Source organism: Castor canadensis, chromosome 18 (genome assembly GCF_047511655.1).
Source record: "Castor canadensis chromosome 18, mCasCan1.hap1v2, whole genome shotgun sequence".
Lineage (NCBI taxonomy): Eukaryota > Metazoa > Chordata > Mammalia > Rodentia > Castoridae > Castor > Castor canadensis.
This window is the reverse complement of record NC_133403.1, coordinates 28,765,026-28,787,641: the sequence shown is the minus strand read 5'-3', so window position 1 is coordinate 28,787,641 and position 22,616 is coordinate 28,765,026. Positions and strand designations below refer to the sequence as shown.

At 51.4% G+C, this 22,616-nt stretch overlaps 1 protein-coding gene across 3 annotated transcripts in view; it reads right to left on the bottom strand.

Annotated features, from left to right (window-relative positions):
• Positions 1-388: 388 nt before the first annotated feature.
• Positions 389-22,616, bottom strand: part of Cmklr1 (chemerin chemokine-like receptor 1) — a 40,859-nt gene continuing 18,631 nt past the window's right edge. For 2 of the 3 annotated variants that reach the window (XM_020173921.2, XM_074061294.1), the window contains exons 2-3: positions 4,026-4,099; positions 389-3,307 (exon numbers count right to left, since the gene is read on the bottom strand). In XM_020173921.2, the coding sequence (XP_020029510.2) occupies positions 2,183-3,304 (1,122 nt within the window). In that variant the 5' untranslated portion in view covers positions 3,305-3,307; positions 4,026-4,099 and the 3' untranslated portion in view covers positions 389-2,182. Of the gene's footprint in view, positions 3,308-4,025; positions 4,100-12,896; positions 13,109-22,616 lie in introns of those variants that run through there. The other variant, XM_074061295.1, reaches the window with a different exon arrangement.

Sequence of the window (22,616 nt, the reverse complement as noted above, 5' to 3'; positions counted from 1 at the left end):
CTGGCTTGGATTGTGCTCCTGTGTGTCAGCTTTTCCAGTGACAGCATGAATTCCTGGTCCCCGGCCTGGCCTGGCCTGGCCTGTCTTCAGCCCAGGAAGAACACCATCCTAGAAGCCAGGAGGCCCCAGGCTGACTGGGAAAAAAGCCTTGAAATCTTTTGCCTGAGTTGCTTCATCTGTAAACCTGGGGAGGGAACAGGGCACCAGGCCATCTTTAAACTCCCTTTTTTGCTCTCAAACTGTACAAATTCAGACTCTTCTGAAGCAACCAGAGTCCTCAGCTTGAGTCAATACAGAGCTGCCTCGTCATAAGCAGTAAGACCCAACAAGGAAGGGGCAGTTTGTCCCTAATGAAGTGTGAGTACAAGCAGCCCACAGCAGCACGAGATAGCCATCATATCTGTTTATTGCTCCCTGCTTGAGAACAGCCTTGACAGTGACAGGGCTTGGAAGAGGACAGTATGTGGACACTTGGAGGTCAAAAAGCCCACGAGACGCTGCCTCCTGCCAGGCTCCCCGCTCTGCTCTCTCGGGAGACCTTAGGGGCAGAGGATTGCAACCACAGGGTTAGGGAAGGTGTTGGTAGGTATCCCGGAGTTGTGGGATCATTTTGAAAATTATTTGCAAAGTTTCTTAAAGGCCATTAAGACATTCACATTAATCCAGTGAAGAATCAATACTTATGGTTGAAACCTCAACTCCTTCAGTTCCTTTCCAACTACTATCTCATTTGAACCAGAAAAACTGAAGTTCAAACCCCATCTCTGCCAAACACCAGCTGAGTGCCCTTGGGCAAGTTACCTAACCTCTCTGAACCTCAGATTCTTCATATGGAAAGGGGAAATAATCACTGTACCAAACTCAGCATTACTGTGTGGAATAAGTGAAATAATACATACAAAATTCTTAATACGGAAAATGCTGAATAAATGTAAGTTAACATTATAGGGCTAGACTACTCTTAATAGACATCTTTTCTATGAAAGAATGGAGTCTCTGGAGCCAGGCAGAGCAGTATTCACATGTTGTCTGTCACTGACGCACTGTGCGTGGTGTTGGGTGAGTTACTGTCCTCCTCCAAAGCTTTGCCTTTGTCATTGGTAAATAGGACAGTGTCACTCCCCGCCACAGGACGTTGTCTGTTTCAGATGAGAAAAAGCAGACATGGGACTGCACATGGAAGCTGTGTTATCTCATCTTGGGAGCATGGTCCAAGGAGTCAGGGTCCAGGTTCTGCTTCAAGTTCATGGCTGAGCCCTCAGACACAGCCTTCTCCCAGGAGATGCTCTGAGGCTGCTCTTTGACACTGCATTTTAGACCAGACTCTGGTAAGGTTTAGAGGAAATGGATGAGAGGAGGAAGCCCTTCCCCTCCCAGGAGGATTGTACTTGAAGCACCTCTAGCCAGTGGACGAGGGGAAGGAGGGAACAACTCTGTGATGGAGGGTGGTGGCATGCCACCACCCCCAGGTAAAAATGCCCAGGTACCAAGGGCCGCTACCATCCACACACCCAAAAATACTGACAGCCGAAAACATCATCACCCTGTGATGTTCTAGGGTGAGCTTCTACACACCCATATCCTTTGCTCTCCCTTCTCCATTCAGTCCTCTGGCCCCAAGCCCTGGTTGACGCTTCTTGTCAAGACAGTCCATGAAGTCCCTTAGGATCTGGTCTTCTTGTCTCATCTGAAGGTCAAAGTCATGGTCTTGGAAGTTCATAGGATCTGTCACCTTCCTCTCCCAAGTAACCTGTGTATTTCTACATTCTGTACCCAGAGGAATGACTGGGAGGCAGGGTTTTCTGGCTGATATAGATATGATAGGAATGTAATGAGTTTGCTCTGATCTCCTCTGTTCTCAGGGACTTTGTGGAGTTTGTGGCATTTCACGCAGAAGGTAGCTTAATCTTGCAGCCATGTGCTGATCTCAGTTCATGGTTTTGAGTCAGTCAAGACTAGTCTCCCACAGAGCACAGATTGCTCTTCCAAGGCTGATGGACCAATATGGCAGGCTCTGCCCACCATTCTCTTGAAGAAAGAGGTTATGTGCCCTGGATTCCCAGCTCAAAATATGGTTCACTCCTATGCAAAATGCAGTAGGCATTTGGCATTGGTCTTCAGAAGACATGTCCTTGGGTGTCCCTGGGTTGGGAGTGCCCTCTGGGGCTTTCCCAAGTGAGACTCAAAGCATGCTGGTCTCCTTCTCATTCATCAAAGTCCGCTCATTCACTGATGACATCTTGGTGATGCTTCTGTGGCTAGCGTAAGAGGAGTGGCCGGTGTCCTCGCTCAGAGCATTGGCCAGGCGGGAGAAGAGGGCCACCTGGAACTTCTTGAAATCCTGACCCATGAAGACGTACAGGATGGGGTTCACACAGCTGTTAGCAATGGCAATGACGGAGGCCAGAGACATGACCAAGCTGAAGACGGAGCTGGACCCCGTGGCTTGCCTGAGCTCCAGCAGGTAGAGTGTATGGTAGGGACCCCAGCAGAGGAAGAAGGTGACAATAATGGCTACAATTATTTTAAAGGGCTTCTTGGTCTTGGCCAGGCGGTTGCGCCTCAACCTGAAGACAATGGTGAGATAGCAAACTGTGATGATGAGGATGGGGAGCAGGAAGCCACAGAGGAAACGCGTGATGGTCACCATCAGGTGGCGGCTGTACACCACGGGGTCTGTGGAGTGGCCACCAGGATGGTGGGAAGGCCCAGTCCCAGTCCCAGTCAGGCTGAAGTTGTAGAAGCAGTATGTTTTCCCATGAACATCGATGGTGTCACGGAAGACAAGGGATGGAGAACTCAGGAAGAAAGCCAGGATCCAGATAGCCACAGAGGCCACATAGGCCAGCCGGAGGCTGCGGTGGTTCTGGGACCAGACAGGAAGAAGCACCGAGATGCAGCGGTCAAGGCTGATGATGGTCAACAAGAAGACGCTGGTGTACATGTTGTAGTTGATCAGGAAGTTGTTGATTTTGCACATGGTTTTCCCAAACACCCAGTGGTAGTCCATGGCTGTGTAGGCAATGTGGATCGGCAGGAAAACATTGAACAGGAAATCCGCCACAGCCAGGTTAAGGAACCACACGGTGTTCACCGTCTTCTTCATCTTGCAAGTGCAAATGATGATAACCAGGCTATTACCCAGGATCCCCAGGAAGCAGATGATGCAGTAGACCACCACCAGGAAGATCCTGAGCACCCTGGCTTCCAGTGGAGAGTACTCCTCCAAAACCACAATGGGTTCAAAGTCATCCAAATACTCATCATCGTAGGCGACAGAAGAGTTGTAATCAACATCCTCCATCCTCTGTAAGGGAAGACAGGGGCCGTTAGCACTAAGAAGCTGATCAACACAGGCATGCCCAACCATGTCCTCCTTGGCTCTGAGCAAGGCCAAAGAGTGGTTTAGCCATTTAACTATTGTTCTTTTCTTTGTCTTTCCGTGGTGGTGGGAATCAAACCCAGGACCTTGAGCATGCTAGGCTGATCCTCTACCACTGAGCCACATCCCAGGCTCAATATTTTACTTCCTTACCAAACACCCCTTCCCAGCACCTCCGACAAGCCAGGCACTAGTCTAAGGGTTGACATCCAGAAACTCCCCTAATCTTCTCAAGCACTCAGTGAAGTAGGTTACAAGCTCCAATTTACAAACAAGAAAACAGAGGCATGGAAAAATTAGGCCAGTCGCCCAAGGTTATATAGCTATGTAAAAGCAGAGTGTGCTTTGGATCCCATCCTCAGTGTCTATGCTCTTGACAACCATACCTGCTTCCTCTTTGGAAACCTTTCTTACCTACAGTCTAGTGGGGGAGGCAACTACTCACTGAAAATTTTCCTCAAATAATGGGAAGGTTGCATCAGTGCTAAGAGCAATGAAGGGGAACAGAGTTTGGAACTTGGTTCCAACCATGCTTCCAAAACCCAGGGGACAGCTGCGTTAGCACCGCCCTCCATCTCCCCACCCTGTCAGTGGTCACTCATCCCCTTTAGAGACAGGAATCCAGACCACAAGGGTCCCTCACCGTTCACTGTGATGGTGTCCAGGGTATACAAATACAGTTCTCAGCGACTGGTCCCTGGACCCAGCTGCGAACACCTGCAGGAAGAAAAGGAGGAAGCAGATGGGCCCAGGTTTGACAGCCTGGGGCTGAGTGAACACAGAGCCAGAAACAGGATCTCCTGTCACAATTCCCGTCTGACAGGGAGAGGCAGAAGTCCAGAGAGGCTGAATGTCACTCCAGTATGACCACCCCACTGGGACGAGCTGGAGCCCTTGTGTCTGGATGAACTGCCAGACACTGCGTGCTAAATCCAGCCGCACAACCCCAGCACGTCCACGAAAGCCTAAGTCAGGGAAGATGCAGAGGAGTGTGGGTGGTTCCATGCAGATCCACTGCCAGTGCAGGATGTGGGAAGCACCATTCCAGGCAGCGCTGGGCACAGAGACAGAAAAGGAACTGCCCTGAGCACCTGCTTTGTGCCGACTTTACTTCCCGGAGTCATTAAACCGTCCCAGAGCCTGTTCAAGCAGGTGTTCCTACTCCGGCTTTAAGAACTCAGAAAAGGAGCACCATTCTCACTAGGCTCTGTGTTACCAAGAATTATAGGCAGAATATAGTCACCGAGCACCGCCATGCAGACTGCTTAACCAGTACTTCACACAGCCTTGTAGCAGGCTGGCTGAGTGTCCCCCAGTCTATGGGAGGACACATTGAGACCTGGAGGAGAGACCTCCCAGCTGGCAGGTCTTGGAGGCAGTGGTCACATGCATGGCTAAAGCCCAACCTTGGCCACCTCCCAGCTGTGTGGCTTTGGTCATTTGATTTTTCTTCTCTGAACCTCAGTTTTCCTTTTCAGTAAAATGGGAGTGCTCACTTCACAGAGTGGATTTAAGCATGAAAGGCATCAGGAACCTGGAGCATTTAGTCTACTGCTATCACACAGCAAGCTCTCAATAACTAGGCAACACTGTTTTACTGCCCAGGGGTACACAGCTGGAGATCATGATTTGAACCCCATGCTCCGGACCCAGTGTCTATATACTTTCCACTGCCCAGTTTCCTCCATCTTGACAAACCTCTCCAACCCAGACATTTCAGCTGGACAAGATTGCGACTGATGCTTCATTATAAGTAAACTCAGCTTGCCTGGGCATAAATTCAGTGCTCGTCCTTACAGACTTAGGGTTATGTTTTATCAAATAAAAGTCATCTTTTGCTTTTATTAAATAAAAGCCACTTGGGAAAATTCCATTGAGGGCTCTGAACTCAAGGGACTCAAAATTGGAGGTTGGGTGTTGTCCCACTCTGCAGGTGGGGAAGATATGCCAGGGGTATCCACTCAGGAGTCCCCAAGGGCACTGGAATTAGAATGAAGACAGATGGAGCTGGGGATGTACCTCAGTGGTAGAGCACTTGAGGGGGAAAAAAAAAACCCAAACAATGATAGACTGAAGACAGGGACTGGAGCTGCTCTCCTGTGATGGGGGAGGCATGGCTGATGTTGACAACAGTGATGGGACTGCTTTGAGCTCTTGCCTGTGCCCAGAGCTGGACTAAGCATCAATTCTTGTGGTCTCCTTTAACCCACAGGAAGGTTCTTGGCCAAATGCAGATGAGGTGGGGAAGCCAGGATTTGAGCCAGGTCTGCAGAACCATCACGACACACAGCCTCTGAAGTTGTGACCCGTCCTTGAGGAAGAAGTGACAGTGTCCACCTTCCCTGTGGCAGGCCTTGCAAGCACCAGGGACGAGGAAATGGCTTTTCCACAGCACTTCACAGGTACAAGACACAAGAGAGTGCTCGACTGAGGAAGCCCAGAACCCCTGAGAATCTGAATCTCCCAGGCTGGGGGGGGAGCCTGAGGCTTCCTAGGCAGGTGGCGTCTGAGCTGAGTTGTGAGGGACATGTGTGGGGTGAGAAGGTGAAGGTGAGAGAAGAAGGAAAGCATGCCCAAGGTCACAGGCAGTGCGGGGTGTAAAGAAAGTAGTTTCCAACCCAATGTCGCTCCATGGTCTTGGCCACCACAACCAAGGCAACTGGGGCTGACACAGGGAGATACAGACGTCCTCTGAGCATATCTCTGTGTCCTCTCTCTTCTCATCCACCAGGAACTGCATGAACTCCCCATGACCTCTGCCAAGTCAGTGTCCTTCTCTGCACCTCAGTCGCTTTACCTGTAAGGTACTTGTAATAGTTCACACATAGGAAGACAGTTGTGAGGATTAAAAGTCAAATGTCAAATATGGTCGCCCTCTGTGTCCGTGGGGATTGGTTCCAGGACTCCCCTTGGAGTCTAAATCCTTGGGTGACCAAACTCCTTACATGACATTGTGTGACATTTGCATATAACCTACATACATCCTCCCGCATATCTGATAGGTTAATTGATTGATTGATTTTGCCATACTGGGGCTTGAACTCAGAGTCATCACCTTGAGCCACTCCACCAGTCCTATTTTTGTGAAGGGTTTTTCTGAGAAAAGGTCTCATGAACTATTTGCCCAGGCTGGCTTTGAACAACAATCCTCCTGATCTCTGCCTCCTGAGTAGCTGGGATTACAGGCGTGAGCCACCAGTGCCTGACTAGCCCATATATTTTAAATCTGGACTGCTTATAATACCTAATACAATGCAAAAGCTGTACAGTTATCATACTCACTGCTTAGGGACTAGAAAAGATGAGAGAAATGCCTGTATGTGTTCAGTACAGAAGCAATTTTTCTCAAATATTTTCAGCCTGTGGTTGGTTGAATCAGTGGATTTGGAGCCCACAGATAAGGATGGGTGGACTTGGAACAAGCCTGTTACAAGTTGCAGAATATGCTGGTGCTGTCATTATTCATTCCTCAGGCTCCCCCAATTAACTCAACCCCCCCAACACCAAATGGCCTTTCTGGGCAGCTAGGAGAGGCCAGCCAGAGAGCCGGAGGACTGGTGCATTTCTGCCCACCTGTGTGCCCAGCTCTGGGTTCAAGGGCAAGTCTGCAAGCACCATGTCCTCATCGCTCAGCTGAGGTAAGGCATGCAGCCCTCCTGTTGCTGGGAGCAAGTGTGAGTACAATGAATCCTTCACCAGTTGTAAATTGTACAGAGCCATAAAATTCTGGTCACTCACATTCCTTAAACCCTCCATAGCCAGGAAGCTTATGAAAAAAACCTGTGTGGCTACGTGCACACAGGATGTGTGTACACATCTTTAACACTTATTTGATTACTCACTGTACGCTGAACACTGCTAGGTAGGACTCCATGCATTGCTCCCAAGGTCCCTGCAAGGATAACTCCAGTGTGCAGATGAGAAAACTGAGGCTGAAGTCGGACTCTGTAATCTGACTCCCAAGGATCCCAGGTGAAAAGGCTCAAGCCTTCCCTTCTCCCTGAAGGGTTAGCAGCCTCTGTCACATCTGCTCTGAACTATCTATGCTTCGACCTTGAATCCTGACAGCCCAGACCCCCACCACATTCCTGGTTTTCCCACTGACATGTCTTCTTAGAGCCCAGATTTCCCCTCATCCTTCCAAACAGCTACCACATGAAAAACACCCCTGCCACGCTGTGTGATTCCTGCTCAATGAAGCTGCAACGCCTCCCTCCAGGTGCCCTTTATGGTGACTGCTGCCCAGTGAGAAATGCCCTGGAGAGTTCACGTAAAGCACCTCATTGCCTCCCCTGAGAAACTCAGTTGTTTCCTCCTTGAGAATCTAAGATTTACAACTGATTGCATTTCCCTTTTTGATGTGGCCACAAGGAAGCTACAGTTACATTTTCAGGTCAAAGTCAGCAATTTCCTTAACCCAGCTGGTTTGCAGGTTTCCACACTGCTTTTGGTTGGTTTTAGTTCCTTGTGATAAATGATAATGAGGTACACACGACAGCCCAAACACTGGATAAGGACACTTAAATTGCATTAACTCACCAGTTCTGACAGCCCCCAGCAGTGGCATTGCTGCTACTAACACAGCAAAGGTGAGGCTGTCACAGTCAGCCAGTGACAGGGTCAGGCTCACATCCAAGTCGCTCTGACCCCGACTCCTGCTCTTAACCACGTTATAGTCTGGAGAGCTGAACAGGATATTCTGAGTCTGTTCACACTCCTCGTGGTGCCCAGGGCCCCAAATTCACCCCACAAGGACCCCCTCCCTATTGCTCCACTTCTCTGAGCCCCTCAGGACTCCACCTTCCCCAGTTTTCAGAACCATCTGGCCGAGGCCTGGGGTCACTACCCAGTGGCCACAGCCCAGGATGGAGGTCAGCCTGCTGGCAGGTCGTCCTGTCCTCTACTCCCCAGAGAACCCAGGTGACTGGTGAGTCATTGTGGCTCTGCTGCCAGGGACTGCCTGGGAACCTGAACTCACACCCTATCTGACACTGGGGTCCAGAGCTGTACGCCTAAGCCTCCTGAGTCACGACACCCAGGCCAATCTTGGCAGTCTTTTCCCTGGACAGTCCTGTGGATCACTAGGAGAGGAGGCCAGGGAAAAGGGAACACTGTCCTGCATGTGAGAGGCAACTCAACTGTCACTTCCCTCTTAGGGCCTCGGTTGTGCAAATTAAGGAACAGGAATGATGACAATAGCCCCCCATCCCCTAGGTCTACTTCTCAGGACTAGAACAACGAGGCAAAGGAGATGAACTTTTGGAGTAAGATTGGATGCAGACAGTCTAGATACCTCTCAGCCTCCAGATTCCTGCATGTGTACCTTCTAGATCCCCCTAGCTCAGTCCAGTCCTGCTAAGCATGATCAAGAAAAACCCAGAAGATTCCAGTCCAGGTCAAGGCCCCAGGAGATCAGAGCACTCTGCTTTCTGAGAAAGGCAAAGGTGGTGTGCACTGGGAGAACGGAATCCTTTCTGGACCAACACACGTGCTGGGTGGCAGCCTCCAAAAGGCAAACCACTTTTTCCAGGGTGTAGGAGTTTCTACACCCTTTTAAATTCCTTCTACAAGGCCAAGCATGGTGGTCCACACCTGGAATCCCAGCACTCAGGAGGCCAAGGTGAGAGGAGGATCACAAGTTAAAAGCTAGCATAAACCACAAAAAACACAAAAAAAAGCCACAAAAACCAAAGAAGAAATCCTATGAGCTCAGTCATCCTGCAACATCCTTTCCAGGAAGTCTTCCCTTGCAGTCCTGTCCTCCACAATGAGTAGAGTTGTGCCTGCTCCCCAAGAAAGAGGTGTCCCCCAGTAATGTAATGTCAGCTTTGAATAATAGAGGAGCAGAACAATAGAGAGAGTAAGCAATGGGGGGGTTAATCTGATTAAAGTATGATATACACATGTCTGAAATGCCAAGGCAAAACCCCCTCAAACTATCAGTCCACTTTTTTAAAAAGGAAGGTAAAATGAGTTTTCTGGAGGTGAGTACCAGTGGGAGGGAGAGAGCATGAAGGAAGACGAATATGGTGGGTGTATTACATATTCACGTATGAAAACAGAATAAATGAAACCTGCTGAAATTGTTCTAAGAACGGGTGAGGGGATGAGGGAGAATGATGGAGGGGGTAAATCTAATTAAGATACATTGTAAGCACATATGTAAATGTCACAATGTATCCCCCCATACTACCTATTATATGCTAATTAAAAAAAGAAATGGGCTTTGCATATGTAACTGAGATAAGTATCTCAAGGTGAGATCAGCCTAGATTAAAACAGTCTCTAATCTCGACAACAGGTGTCTTTATAGGAGAACACCACAGAGAGAGATTTGACACAGGCACAGAGAAGAAGGCCTTGTGGAGACAGAGGCAGAGGCAGAGATGGAGTGATGCAGCCACAAGCCAAGGATGCCTGGAGTCACCAGACTCTGGCGGAGGCAGGGAGAATCCTCTCTTGGAGCCTTCAGAGGGAGCGTGGCCCACCACAGCAGATACCTTGGTTTCAGACGAGGGGAACAACTAAACTCCACAGTGAGTAGTTCAGTGTCGTTAAGCTCTGGTGTTAGTAAGTTACATGTAATAAATGCATTCGTGATTTACAGATCTGAACCCACAATGGATTTCTCTGGACACAACCCCACTGTGAGTCAAGGAGCATCTGATTGCCATGTGGTTCCTCCCCACTGGTACCCTGTGTTCAGAAGTCCTGCTCTCTTCCCTGAAGCCCCTCTATTCTGGGGTTCAGGTTCCTTCCACAAAACAGGTGACACAAAGACACACACAGAGATAAACGTACAATGAAATGCATACACTGCCACCTCCATTAGAAGATACCTAGAGTCGCTAAGCCCAACAAGGGATTGGTATCTAGGATATTCAAGAAACTCCTTCTTGCAATCCAGAAAGACTGCAGCCCCAACAGGAAAATGGGTGAATGATAGGAACAGGCAGCATCTGGGAAAAGAGACACCCAAACCCTAGGCACAGGACAAATGAACTACCAAGAAGTCCACACCTATTGGACCATGGCAAGAACTAAAGGCTGGAATCTGGCCAGGTGGCCACGTGGGGCCACAGGCACCTCCTGCCACACTGTGGGCACCTGTGGACACCCATGACCACTCCTGAGTGAATATCTGAGCAGCCTTCTGTGCAACTGGCTGAAAGATGCAATAGGATGATAACATCACTATCTCTCAAGGCATATCTGCTGCTTCTTCTAGAAGCAAGCCTTTGAATGAGGATTCCCACAGACGGGATCTATTAAGGAAGACGTCCAGGAAAAAGTCAGTCTGGGAGTGGGGAAGGAGGATTGAGAAGAGGAGGGAGCCAGGCAAGGGTGCAGCATCCTGCAGAGTCCCATAGATGGTGGCTTTGACTCATGCCCACAGAGTCCCTGGGAACAGTGCAGGTCACACTTCAGGAGGCAGGATCTTTCTATCCCTCCACCCCATCCCAGGGCGTGCATTGCCAGGTGCTACCCATCTCTGACATCTGTCCTCTGAGAAACAGTCACAGGTAGCAACTGTCAGGCGTAACAGCCCACAGAAACAAGTGCATGAAAACAGTCAAGAATCTGGGGTGACCTGGGTGGGGCACAGATGCATCCACTAGTTGGATGCTGAGGGCTGCTGACCAGCCATTACAGGGGAGGGGATCAGTGAAATGAGGGCTGGGTCCCTGCCCTGGGATGTCATGCCACTGTGAGAAGCTGCTCATTATCAAGTGCACACACGGCAAGGTAGACCTATCTTTAAACCACCAGGCTGGAGGGCACAAAAGCACACTGAGCCCACGTGCGTGCAACGCAGTAGCTCACTTTGCAAGACCCCGGCCAGAGGACAAGCTACACACTGAACCCATGACAGCAGCCTTGTAGGAGGTGTGGTGGGTGTAGGAAATGGGGCCAGAAGGGCATGGATGTAAAAAAGGTAGAATGCCTGCAGGCCTTCCATATGCCAACCAAGGGGACAAGGAAGAGCAGGGAGAGTCTGACTGTGTCAACCTGCCCTCTTCTCCTGAAGTCCAGAAAAACCCAGAATGAACTAACACCCCAAATCCCTGTCTGCCTGGGAGTCATGTTTGGTTGGTGCCCAGCCCAGGACCTGGGTCATTGACTCTGACAAGGCCACACAAGCAGGCACAGGCCCAAACAAGCAACCTTCAAAGCCCCACCCAAGAGTCCTCTGCTGGGTGGGGAATGAACTTGGACTAGGACAAGCTAACGGAAGTAACAGCGACAGCTCAGTCAGAAGTGTCTGAGCAGTGGCCTGGCCCCAGCACCTCCTCAGCAAGCACAGAGGATAGGATGGCCCCAGGAAGGCAGATGCCTGAGTTCAGCCCACACCCTCACCACAGGACTCCTGCTTGGGAAAGGCAGGATTCACGGTCACATCTGCTTCTTCCCACCACAGGAATAAAAACCTCAGGCAGATGTTGGCTTCATGCGCATTAAACAAACATGTATCTAGCTCACACTACATTCCACCATGGTGCCAAGTGTTATTACAGAAGAGGAAACTGAGGCACAGAGAGGGTAAGTAATGTGCCTGAGGTCACACAGAGAGCTCTGGTAAGCAAAGTAAGTCAGATTAGCCATTCTGGACAGAGGAGGAAGCTCAGAGATGGGCAAGTGCCAAGCTTCAAACCCAGAGCCTCTGAATTGCTAAACAGACTCTTCACCTCTTTGGAACATTGCAGAATCCTCTGGCCTTGCTCTAGTGGAGTGTCTAAGAGCCCCTGCAGTTACCATACAGGGCTCAGGGTATGCATTTTCCCCATGGACTTCTCAAGGCCCTCGGCCTCTAATTAATCTCCCCAGTGGGAGACACATCTGCTTGCAATCCCCTCCTGAGCTAAGTCCCGTCCACTCCCTTCCTGCAAGGATGTGTGGAGGTCTCTGCTCCTGGGCGCTGGTGTGGATGCTGGGGCCACGGGGTGACAACACGCTTTTTCTCTCCTCGAGGTCCTTCTGACACTTCAAGCTCATTTTGATGGGTTCCCATTTTGATGGGAGGACCTCGGGAAAGCAGTGGCATTCCCAAGGTCATCCCATACTCTGTGGCACCACAGGGATTTGAACCCACAGTCCATGAACCCAGAGCCCCACCTCCTCCGGCTGATCCCTGCTAGCCTGTGTCCCTATGGGCTCAGGGGACAGTGGGGTCAAGAGACATCTGGACAGCAGATGTGTGTTGTCTGTTCTGCTCTCTGTCACTTCTGTGCCCCTTGGCAACGTGGATACTCTAAGTCTGCAAGGGACTCCTCCCTGTCTGCCTGCTCCTCTCCTTGCCTCCCCCTGCCTACCTTGGTCTGCTTTATTCTCTCTGCCTCTCTTTGCCTACTTTTGTGTCTGTCTGTCCCTCTCTCTGTAATCCCTGTCCTTGTCTCCTCTGTCTCAGCTCCTTCTCCTCCTGTTCCTCCCCTTGTTCCCACTTTCTCTCCCCCATCCTGGTCAGCCCTCCTTGCTGAGAGACCCACCCTCCTCACCTGCCACACCACTCACTCACCTTTGCATTCCTGTAGCCGCTCTCAACCGCTCTCTCCCCATGCAGTCAGCCTCACATCAGCCTCGAAGTCTGCCACTAACCTACCCAGGCGGCAGGTCCCAGGCCAAGCCCGAGGACCTTATCAGAGCCCGTGGGTGTGGGAACCCATCAGGAAAACTGGCGCTTTTCCTTCTTTGTGCAACTGGCCTTGTTTGGTCTGGCTCCCGTCCCCATCTCCCACCTCCCAGATGGCCCACCCTGAGAGTCCGGCCAGGCGGCCCGGACACCCCTCCTCCAGCTCTCTCCATCTTCAAAAGGCTATTAGGCCCTCAGAAGGCATCCTGTTTTGTAGCTGAGGAACTAAAACCCAGAGAGAGTGATCCTCCCTAAGCCATAGAGCAGAAAGACTTAATCTATTGCCTGCATAATGTACCCTACAGCCTATGGCAGAGATTTGCAAATGAAGGCTCAGAGCAGTGAAGTGACTGGCCCAGGCTTGCACAGCATTTAAGCATCATCTTAGAGTTTGACCCTGAAGCCCAAGCAAGTTACAGCATCGGCAGTAGCTGTAATGTCTTTCTCTTGAACATGTCCTCCCAGGACCACGGCCTCCACAGCCTGGACACCCATAGGCAGGGATGTCTTTGCCTGTGGCCAGACTTCTTTGGCTGGTCCCATTGACCCAGGACAGAAAGAAGGGGCTACCTGGCTCCCACAGATGGCTCCAGGGACATCTCAGGGATTATCATCCCTGGATCCCAAGCTCTGAGAGATGCTGGAGCCTGGAGGCCACACAGAGCCAGCAGACTTTCCAGCCACAGGCCTGGCTGCCAGCCTCAGGACAGAATTAGCTCTGTGTCGGGAGAAAATTTCCTCCCTGGTCCCACGCCCCCACATGGGGCTTACACTGACTCACCACAGCAGCAGAGAGAAGCCAGGAGACACAAGCTGCCTGATGGTCTTCCCACCCACTAAAACTCCATAATGATGGGGGAAAAGCGGGGAGCCCATCTGCTCAGATGCCAACCAACCCCAGGACACCCCCTGCAGCTGATGAGTGCACAGATGCAGGGGGACTCCCCCCTCAAATCACCCTCCCCAGTGCCTGGTAGCACTGCTACCTCATGAACTCTAAAAGCCTTTTCTCCCCACCCTCCATGTCCATCCCCAGATGCACTGCTCTCCCACTCTGTACCCCACAGGCTGATGGGATGTGAATCTTGAGAGGTTCTTGCTTCTGACTTGTGGTTTGAGTAGTGTCTCCAGTGGGCACCACAGGCCAGAAGAGCTGAGAGGGTCTCCGTGGCTCTGTCGTGGCTGTGTGCTCTGGGCCCCATGCCCTACCCCTCAGCTGAGGGGCAGCAAGGTCTCCTGGCCACTGTCGGGTCCACCCCTCCCTGACGGAGTTCTTGTCAATACCCTGGGTTTTCTATTTCTTGACCTGACCCAGAAACTGGATTCTCAATGCCTGCTGCTCTCTCATCCCCACATCTGCCCCATCCTGCCCATCCTGTCTCCTAAACAGCTCATATCTGCCCGCTGTTCTGCTCACCCTAGGCTCCTAACCAGTGTCTTGCTCTGTTAGGGCTCAGTTAAGGGTCTCCCAGAGGCCCATGCATTACAGGCTTGTCTCCAGCCTAGGGCACCATGGAACCATGGTGGAACCTTTAGGCAGGGGCACCTAGGGGAAAAAGTTAGGCCACTAGGATGTGCCCCTGAAGCACCCCTTCCCCTTTCACTTTGCTTCCTGGCCACAATGAGGTGAGTAGCTTCCTCCACCACTAGCTCCTGCCATGCTGTGCTGCCTCGCCACAGGCTCAAAAGCAACAAACCACCTGTCCATGGACTGAAACTATGAGCCAAAATACACCTTTCATCTTCTCAAGTTGATTTTCTTCAGGGATTTGTTATAGTAATGCAAATCACATCGTGTCACCTGCTTAAAATCCCTGGCAGCTCCTCATTGTCCTAAAATCCAGACCACCTCCTTGCTAAGGTCCAGGTGATCTAGACCTACCTACTTGGCTGAGCAGAGGCACAGCCCCTGCCCGAGGTTGACCCTTGAGTCAGTAGCAGCTTCAGGTAGAGGTGACCCCTCCTTGCAAACCCAGCTCCCCGATCTTGCTGGGGACTGGCTGTCCTTGCAGCCACCTCCCAACAGCCACAAAAGGTCCCAGCACGACCATGTGAATGGACGTCTCTCCTTCCAGGACAAAAAGACACTCCACCCACCCAAGCCCACAACAGTGGGTCCAGTCCATGCACACTGAGTGCCATTCCAGCCACGCAGCTATGCACAAAACCACTGAGCAGTGAGTTCATGCCTGTCCCCACAATTGCCGCTCCAGCCCCGAGGAGGCCTGTAAACAGATCTCCCTTGCTTATACCCCCTGCCTGGGAGGCTCCCTACCTTATCCAGCTAATCCCCTGGAGTCAGCCTTGAGTCTACTCATGCAATTAATCCCCGAGCTCTGCGCACAGTGCGTCTGAGAGGCAGCAGACATGGGGTGTTCATGTGGGTTGCTCAGGATGTGATCAGAAAAGGCTGCTGGACGCTGAGCCAGCTGATGGCTCGCACTGCGTGTCCCGCACAGAGTGTGGGCTTAGAGGTTAGAATCTGAGGGGCCCCTGGATTTGTTGCCCCAGCCCTTGTGCTAAATCCAGGCCATCACTGTCCACCTACAGCACCAAAGGCCACCTGCATCTGATACCGCACAGAGGTGTTGCTTCTGGAGGCATCTGGAGGTATCTAGCAGGTGGCAGCCTGTGGCAGAAAGGACAGCAAAAGTGGAAACTGAGGCTGGGCTTTCTTGGGTCCCTGTGTTTAACCTCTACACTGCATGTGCTCCTCTGTGTCACTCTGAAATGAACCAGGACGTCTCTCCAAACCCCTGCCCATGTGTGTGTGAGACCCTGTGGGCCACTCTGATGGGAATCTTTGGGTGGATGTGTTTAATATGAATAATCAGCATACGATAATTTTATCGAACACCTACCACTGCCAGAGCTCTGAGAGGCACTTGGGGAGCAAGAGCACTGTCCAGTGGGACAGTGGCTCTTCTTATGGAAGCTTTGAAGAAGCTGAGGCCCAAGGGTGAGAGTCTCTCCCAAGGTCATGAGGCTAGTGAGGGACAGAGGTGGGATTTGAAGCTAGGTTAAGAACTAGTGCTGTTTCTCTTACACTTCACAGATGTTTCTGTCCTCAGAAATATCTCCGATACCTTGGACCTTGATCTCCCCATCTAGAAAACAAGAGGTGGAGCTGATGGTCTCAAAAGCTTTAAAAGGCCATGTGTCTGTCCCCAGATTTGTTCTGGGGGCTGGTAAAAAGACAGTATGCCTCAGATCCATGCTGTGTGATTCTAGACAAAGTGCTTTGCCTCTCTGAACTGGTTGAATCACCCATGAAATAAAAATAATAAAACCTTCTTTGTGGGAAATTTAGGGGACAGGGATCTACAAGAAGGGATTTTTGCCATTCTAATATTTTTAGGCCAGAATTTCAAGGTTAATTTATAATCCTCCCTCCTTGCTGAGAGCAAGACTATGGTCCTTACTGTCTGTAGCAAGGGTTTCCAAGCCACACAGTGCTAAGAGTCCACACTTGGGAGTCAGCCAGGCCAGGTTCAAAGTCCTTCCTAGCTCCATGACTTTTACATCTCTTCTCTGAGCCTGGTAACACTACCTCTCTCTGAGGATGCCTGTGGTGTGGCTGTAGCACCTGGCACACAGTTGGTACTCAGCAAATATTTGTGTAGAAAACCGAGAGTGGGATATTCTGTGGGAAATAGCAGCTTCCCTGGCTCACGATAGGAGAAAGAGCTGCTCCAAACTGCCGACTCTGAACCAGGACAATGGACTGTGTTTCTCAGGCCAGCAGAGCCCAAGATTGGCCTGACTAGGGAGCAAGGGAGGCACGGGAGCCAGGCTACAGGCCAGAGTCCTGCTCAGCTTCCTCTTCTCAGATCACCACTGCCCTGGGCCAGGGAAGAAGCTATGGCCCCATCCTCAGCTCAGCACCCCCTCCCTCTGCAGCATCCTGCATCCTCTGCCTGAGTCTCCACAATGTGCTGTGGACAGTTTATTCAAGTGCCTTGGTGGGAACCAAGCTATCCGTTGGTGCTAGGCATTCAGGCTTAATGAGAAGGTGCCCTGGCTATGTGACCTCAGGCCCTCTCTCTGCCTCTGTTTCCACTCTGAGGTGGTGATCCAGCAAAATAGCTAGCCCTTCATCGGGCCACTGTCATTTCACAGATGAGAAAATTTGAGTTCAGATAAGCAGAAATCTACCCCCCAAGTTACCCAGCAAGTGAGCGAGTGTGTGAGCGGAGCAGGATCTCCAGGTTGGTGTGCAGCTCACTCTACCTCTGGTTCTCACTGGAATCCTGTTATGAGCCACTTAGAACCAGCTTCGACTTCCAGCGCCAGCATTCCCTGGCTGTGTGACCTTGGAGGGGCTACTTCACCTCTCTGGGCCTCAGGCTCCTCATCTCTAGCATCCATCCCAAGGAGTTGTGGAGACAATGAAACAAGGCTTGCCACAGTCATAGTCACTGTATTATTGCTGGAGGGAAAGAGGGATCGACTTGCAGGGCAGGTGGTCTGTGTCTACGGCTCCCCGTCCACTGGTTTAGAGTCCAAGGAGAACTTGACAGTGGGCAGTAACTGCACCTCCAACCGCCTGCCTTGGGTCTCTGCCGCCTGAGCACATCTGCTCAAGGCCACCCCTAAGGCCCTCACTGGCTGCACAACAGCAGCCCCTTGTTCCTAAGACTCCTGACTCCAGCTGTGGCAGGAAGTGTGCTCATTGAGACCCCGGGCCGCCCTGCAGTTTGGTACCTGTGCCTGAGAGTCCTATTGGAGGCATGGTAAGGCCCTGCCAGACAGGCTGACTCAACTCTCTAGGAGACCTAGACACTTCCGACAAGACGGCCTTAACACTGAACCCTGGTCCTCCTGTCTCAGGCCCTCCATCCTTCCAGGAAACCTATTATGTGCTGGAACTGAACCTCTGGAAGCAGACTGCCTAGGTTTGAATTCCAGCTCTGCTGTGTGACCTATGGCAAGTCACCAGACCTCTCCGTACCGTGGTTTCTTCATCTGAAAAATGGGGATGATCATAGCTTCCTCCTTACAGGCTGTTGACAAGAATTAAATGAATTTATGTTGTAATGTTTCAGAAGCATGCATGGCCCAATGGAAAAATTGTGTAAATGCTGGAAAAACTAAACGACTATAATGGCAGGTAGTGATATGTGCTGGGAATGAGCTATAAAGAGGAATGGGGCATGGAAAGTTAGGGGAAGGCTAGTTTCAGAGAGAGAAGCTCAGGGAAGCTTTTCTGGGAAGGTGACATTTGAGTGGAGATCTGAGTAAGGAGCGAGGGAGGCTGGAAGAGCAGTGTAGGCAGGAAGAATAGCAAATGCAAAGGTGAGGCAGGAGCAGATTTGGTAGGTATAAGAAGCAGCATCAATCCACGGACCATCCACTCATTCAAAAAGCCACTAGTGTGCACCTTCTAAGAGCCACCTTCTTACCAGATGCTGTAGGAGTAACACCCAGGGGACGTGAGAGCAGGGACAAATCTTGGTGAGTCAGTGTTGTGAGATGTAAACTAAAGTCCCGACTGACAGCAGACTGACTGACCATCTTAGAGCTGTAGATACAGCAGGGTTCACCACAGTCCCCACCCCTCCCTGTTGTCCTCTTGACGCTGGCGTATTCTTGACATCTTACCGCCTGCAACCTACTATTGTGTAGCACAAAGAAGAGTAACCCAGTGGGAGGACGATAGACTAAGTTATTCTGGCGATCAGCTGTCGTGCAGCACACACACGTCTTTATGGAAATGAAAAACGTCTGCCCATTAGGGATTGGTGCATCCTATCTGGCCCTGCTGGTCACTGTGCTTGTGTCTCTGGCTCTGCACAGAAAAAGTGAGGGTGGCTAGGAGGCCAGGGCAGGGTTTTTGGAGGAAGGGAGCATTTATGCTGAGCTTTGGAGGGTGTAAAACCTCCAGCAGGGGCAATGGGGAGAGAAGACACCCTGTAGAGGGACTGTGTGTTCAAGTCAGAGGCTTCATAAAGTATGGTTAAGGGGTGATGGCAGGAAATGTGACTGAGGGGAGAAAAGCGGTTCAGATTGTGAGAGCCCTACAAATAAGTGTATCCCATGGGCACTAGAGAGCCATGGATGGTTTTAGGCAGATGGTGTCCGTCTTTCTAAAAAGATTCCAACTTCAACCAGGGTGGCTGATGTGGAGAGTATGCTGGAAGAAAGGAGATGAAGCAAGAGAAAAGCAAGGGGCCTGGTGAGCTGAGGTCCAGGAATCGGGGGTCCCATTGGAGATCTGGGGAGTCTGACAATCTCCTTATTTTTCTGGAAGATTTTCCCTTCAGCCCACATGGGCAGGTTTGCTGCCAGGGCTGTTTCCATGGCAACCTCCAATGTTCCAGGACAGGTCTTGGATGAGTAGATGGATGAGGACCAGAGACACTGAAGTGAGTGTCCACAGGAGAAGCCAGGTCGCTGAGAGGGGCCCACACTTTGAGTCCGGGGGCAGGGGGGCTGATCCCTCCCCGGTCTCCTCCTCCCCCAGAGGCTCTGATGCTGGGAATGGAATCTGTCACCATGGCAGTCAGGGAGAGGAGAGACAGAGGGAAGCAGTGCCCAAGACAAGTCAAAACCCAGGACGCACGAGGTAGGCACATCCCAACCAGGTGTATAAGTTGGGTCAGTCAGAAAAGCCCCAGGACATAAATCCATGTCGATGCAGCCTCTGGAGTCTGATTTTTGGAATCCACAAAGATCCCTCACCCAGGATTGATGTCTGGCACTTCCTGCTGTGGTGCCTCAAATTCTGTCATCCAAGTTCTCCTGTTAACTCTCCACATAACCTGCAGTAAAAGCAAGGAGTGGGGAGAAGGAGAGGGAGGACGGAGGACAGTGAGGGGAGGGGGAGGGGGAGGACTTGGAGGAGGGGAGGAAAAGAAGGAGGATGGAGAAGTGTAAGGGGAGGAGGAAGAGGATAGGAATGAGGACCAGGAGGAGGGGGAAGAAGAGGAGAGGATGGAGGAGAGTAAGGGGAGAGAGAGGAAATAAAGGAGGTGAAGGAAGAGGACACAGGACTGGGAGGAGGAGGTGAGAGGAGAGGGAGGAGAAGAGATAAGGAGGAAGAAGTGGAAGCCACACAGGAAGGAGTGGCTTTGGGGCTGAGGTTATAGAGCAAAAAAGATGGTAGATTAGGACTGGAGTCCAAAGCTTGAGGACAACTCCAGTGGATGGCTTATAGGAGACAAAGAAAGAGAGACAGAGAGGCAGAGACAGAGACAGAGAGACAGAAAGAGAGAGAAACTAACATTTAAATGTGCCAGGCAGAAGCTGTTGAGGGGAAAGACAGAGGAGACAAGAGCAGGGAAAGGACGGCGGCCCCTATAGTCCCTTTGTAGTCCTTTTGACAACCAGGAGAGGCCAGCCAGTGAACTGGGGTCATTGACCCAGGACAAGCTGCCAGGCTTCTAGGTGGGCGGTTGCTTGGGGTACCTTGGAGCCCCAGTCCTTCCAAATCAACACATTCCCTGCTTGGTGCTCCTGGCCCCAGGGCTTCGCTCTGGCGGGTCCCTCCTGGAGTGCACTTTTCACAAATCTTACCAAGCAGGCTACAAACTGACAGAACGTACAGGGGCACTTGGTCATCCCCATCTCCTGCTCTCCTGGCAAGCCTGGCCCCCTTGCCCAAGGGGGGAATGCTACTGTTTTCATTTTGCAGGTGTTGAAACTGAGGCTGTAAAAGCAAGTGAGTCAGGACCATCAGCCAGTACCAGATAGAGTCAGGACTCGCACTCAGATCCATGTAGTCCAAAGCCCAAGCTCTGAACACAACCCCAGCTGCAATCCATGTGCTGTTTAAAAGCTTCCCATGTCTCCTTGCAGCAGTGCCAGCGTCCCCGGCAGGGTTGTGGGCTCCCGTCCTCATCCAGGTTGGGAAAAAGGTCCTAGAACAGTCCTGCCACCCTCTTCTCATACCTCCCCAGGTGTCACCAGCATGGAGCTTCACCTGCTGCCATGACAGGGGTCCTGGGGTGCAGCCGTGGGGTGAGAGGAACAGATTGACAGGCTGCAAGTGGTGACAATTCATCTAAATACTGACCACACATCGTCAGTCAGTATTTTACTGTCAGTGCCTTTGCTCAGAACAAACCTTCGAGATGAGGTAGGGATTCTTGGTGCCACATTCCCGAGGTAGATGCTCAGACTCAGAATGGCCACATGAACCCATGAGCCACAGCCAGAAGGGGACATGGGAACTGAATCTGGACCTTTTGGAGTCCACAGCCCACACCTTCAGTGACCACAACCGTCCTGTGTTCTGTGTGTGGCTCATCCACCTGGTGCAAACCCTGTGATCTCACACTGGTTGCCCCCATCTGTGCTGAGGGCTGGCAGGTGTGCCACACCACACACATCCACCCACCTTCCCACACACACAGAGTCCTCAGCGACCCCAACTCACCTTCTACCTGGCACTGCAGTCATCACACACCAGGCTCCCAAGGCAGGCAGGGGGCTATGGGAGCCTGTCCACCCCCCAGAGGCTGAGTTGCCCCAGACACTCCTGTACCAGGGCGACAGCCTAGGGCAGCCAGGCAGGTTTGACCCCTTGGAATTTCTGGGCCCCTGTCCAGGCAGCTGATAAATGGGCTGGCAATGCTGCCAGCAGCCAGGATGGTGGAGCCCGAGATTCCACCCTGTTCCCAGGCTCTAGGGAGAGGCCCAGGCTGCCCACCACCATCCTCTCCCAACCCTGTCACCACATGTCACCTCTTCCAGGGGAAAACCCAGGCCTTGACCCAGGAGGTGTCTGGCTGGAGAAATTGTTCTCCAGCCTACCCACTCCACCCTCTACAGAAACCAAAAAGCTGGTGGGAGACCGGAGGAAATTCCAGACTCCTTAAAGTCTTGGAGAGTCTGCAGAGCCAGACACCTCACCAGCTGGGTGACCCACATCTGCAAAGTGGTTCAGGATTTCATTTGATCACATGTGCATGTGACAGGATGACCAATTATCCTGGTTTGTGTGTGACTGAGGGGGTGTCCTGAGATGTGGGATTCCATGTGTTCAAACCAGGGCTGTCCCAGGTTTGACCAGTCAGGATGGCTGGTCACTCCAAGTATGGAAAGAACCAGCTCAAATCAAAGTGGCCTTTGGCTGTGAGGTTTAGAGAGAGGTCAGGCTGGAGTCAGTCAGAAGCAGAACTCTAGAAAGACTTGTCAAGGCATTAGAAAACTCTTCCTTTTTTGTTTTTTGGTTTTTTTTAACTAGACTGAATTCAAACAACCTGCTGTCATTATCTCAGGCCTGGTTCAGTCCCTGGGAGTTACACAGGACACGCCAGCCACCTCCTTCCGCTGGCAGCAGCCACTTCCTCACTTTGACCTTGGCTACCACTTCCTCTGCATCATTCTTAACCCCTTGCCACCTGGCCTGCCCCAGGCCATCACAGCAGCTCTCCCCCGGCAGGGGGAGGGGTTGCTACAGCACATTTCTGCTGCTGCTTTTGTTGATTTGTTTGTTTGCTTATGTGCTGGCTTGATCCAGAAGGGGAAATGTTACAAAAGGTTCACAGATAGAGGGAATATAAATTAAAAGTGAGAGAGAAAGGAGGAAGGGAAATGCAGGTGGGGGCAGGAGATGGAGCCAGGGCTGAGGGGCAGGGGATGCAGACAATAAGAAATGTACTA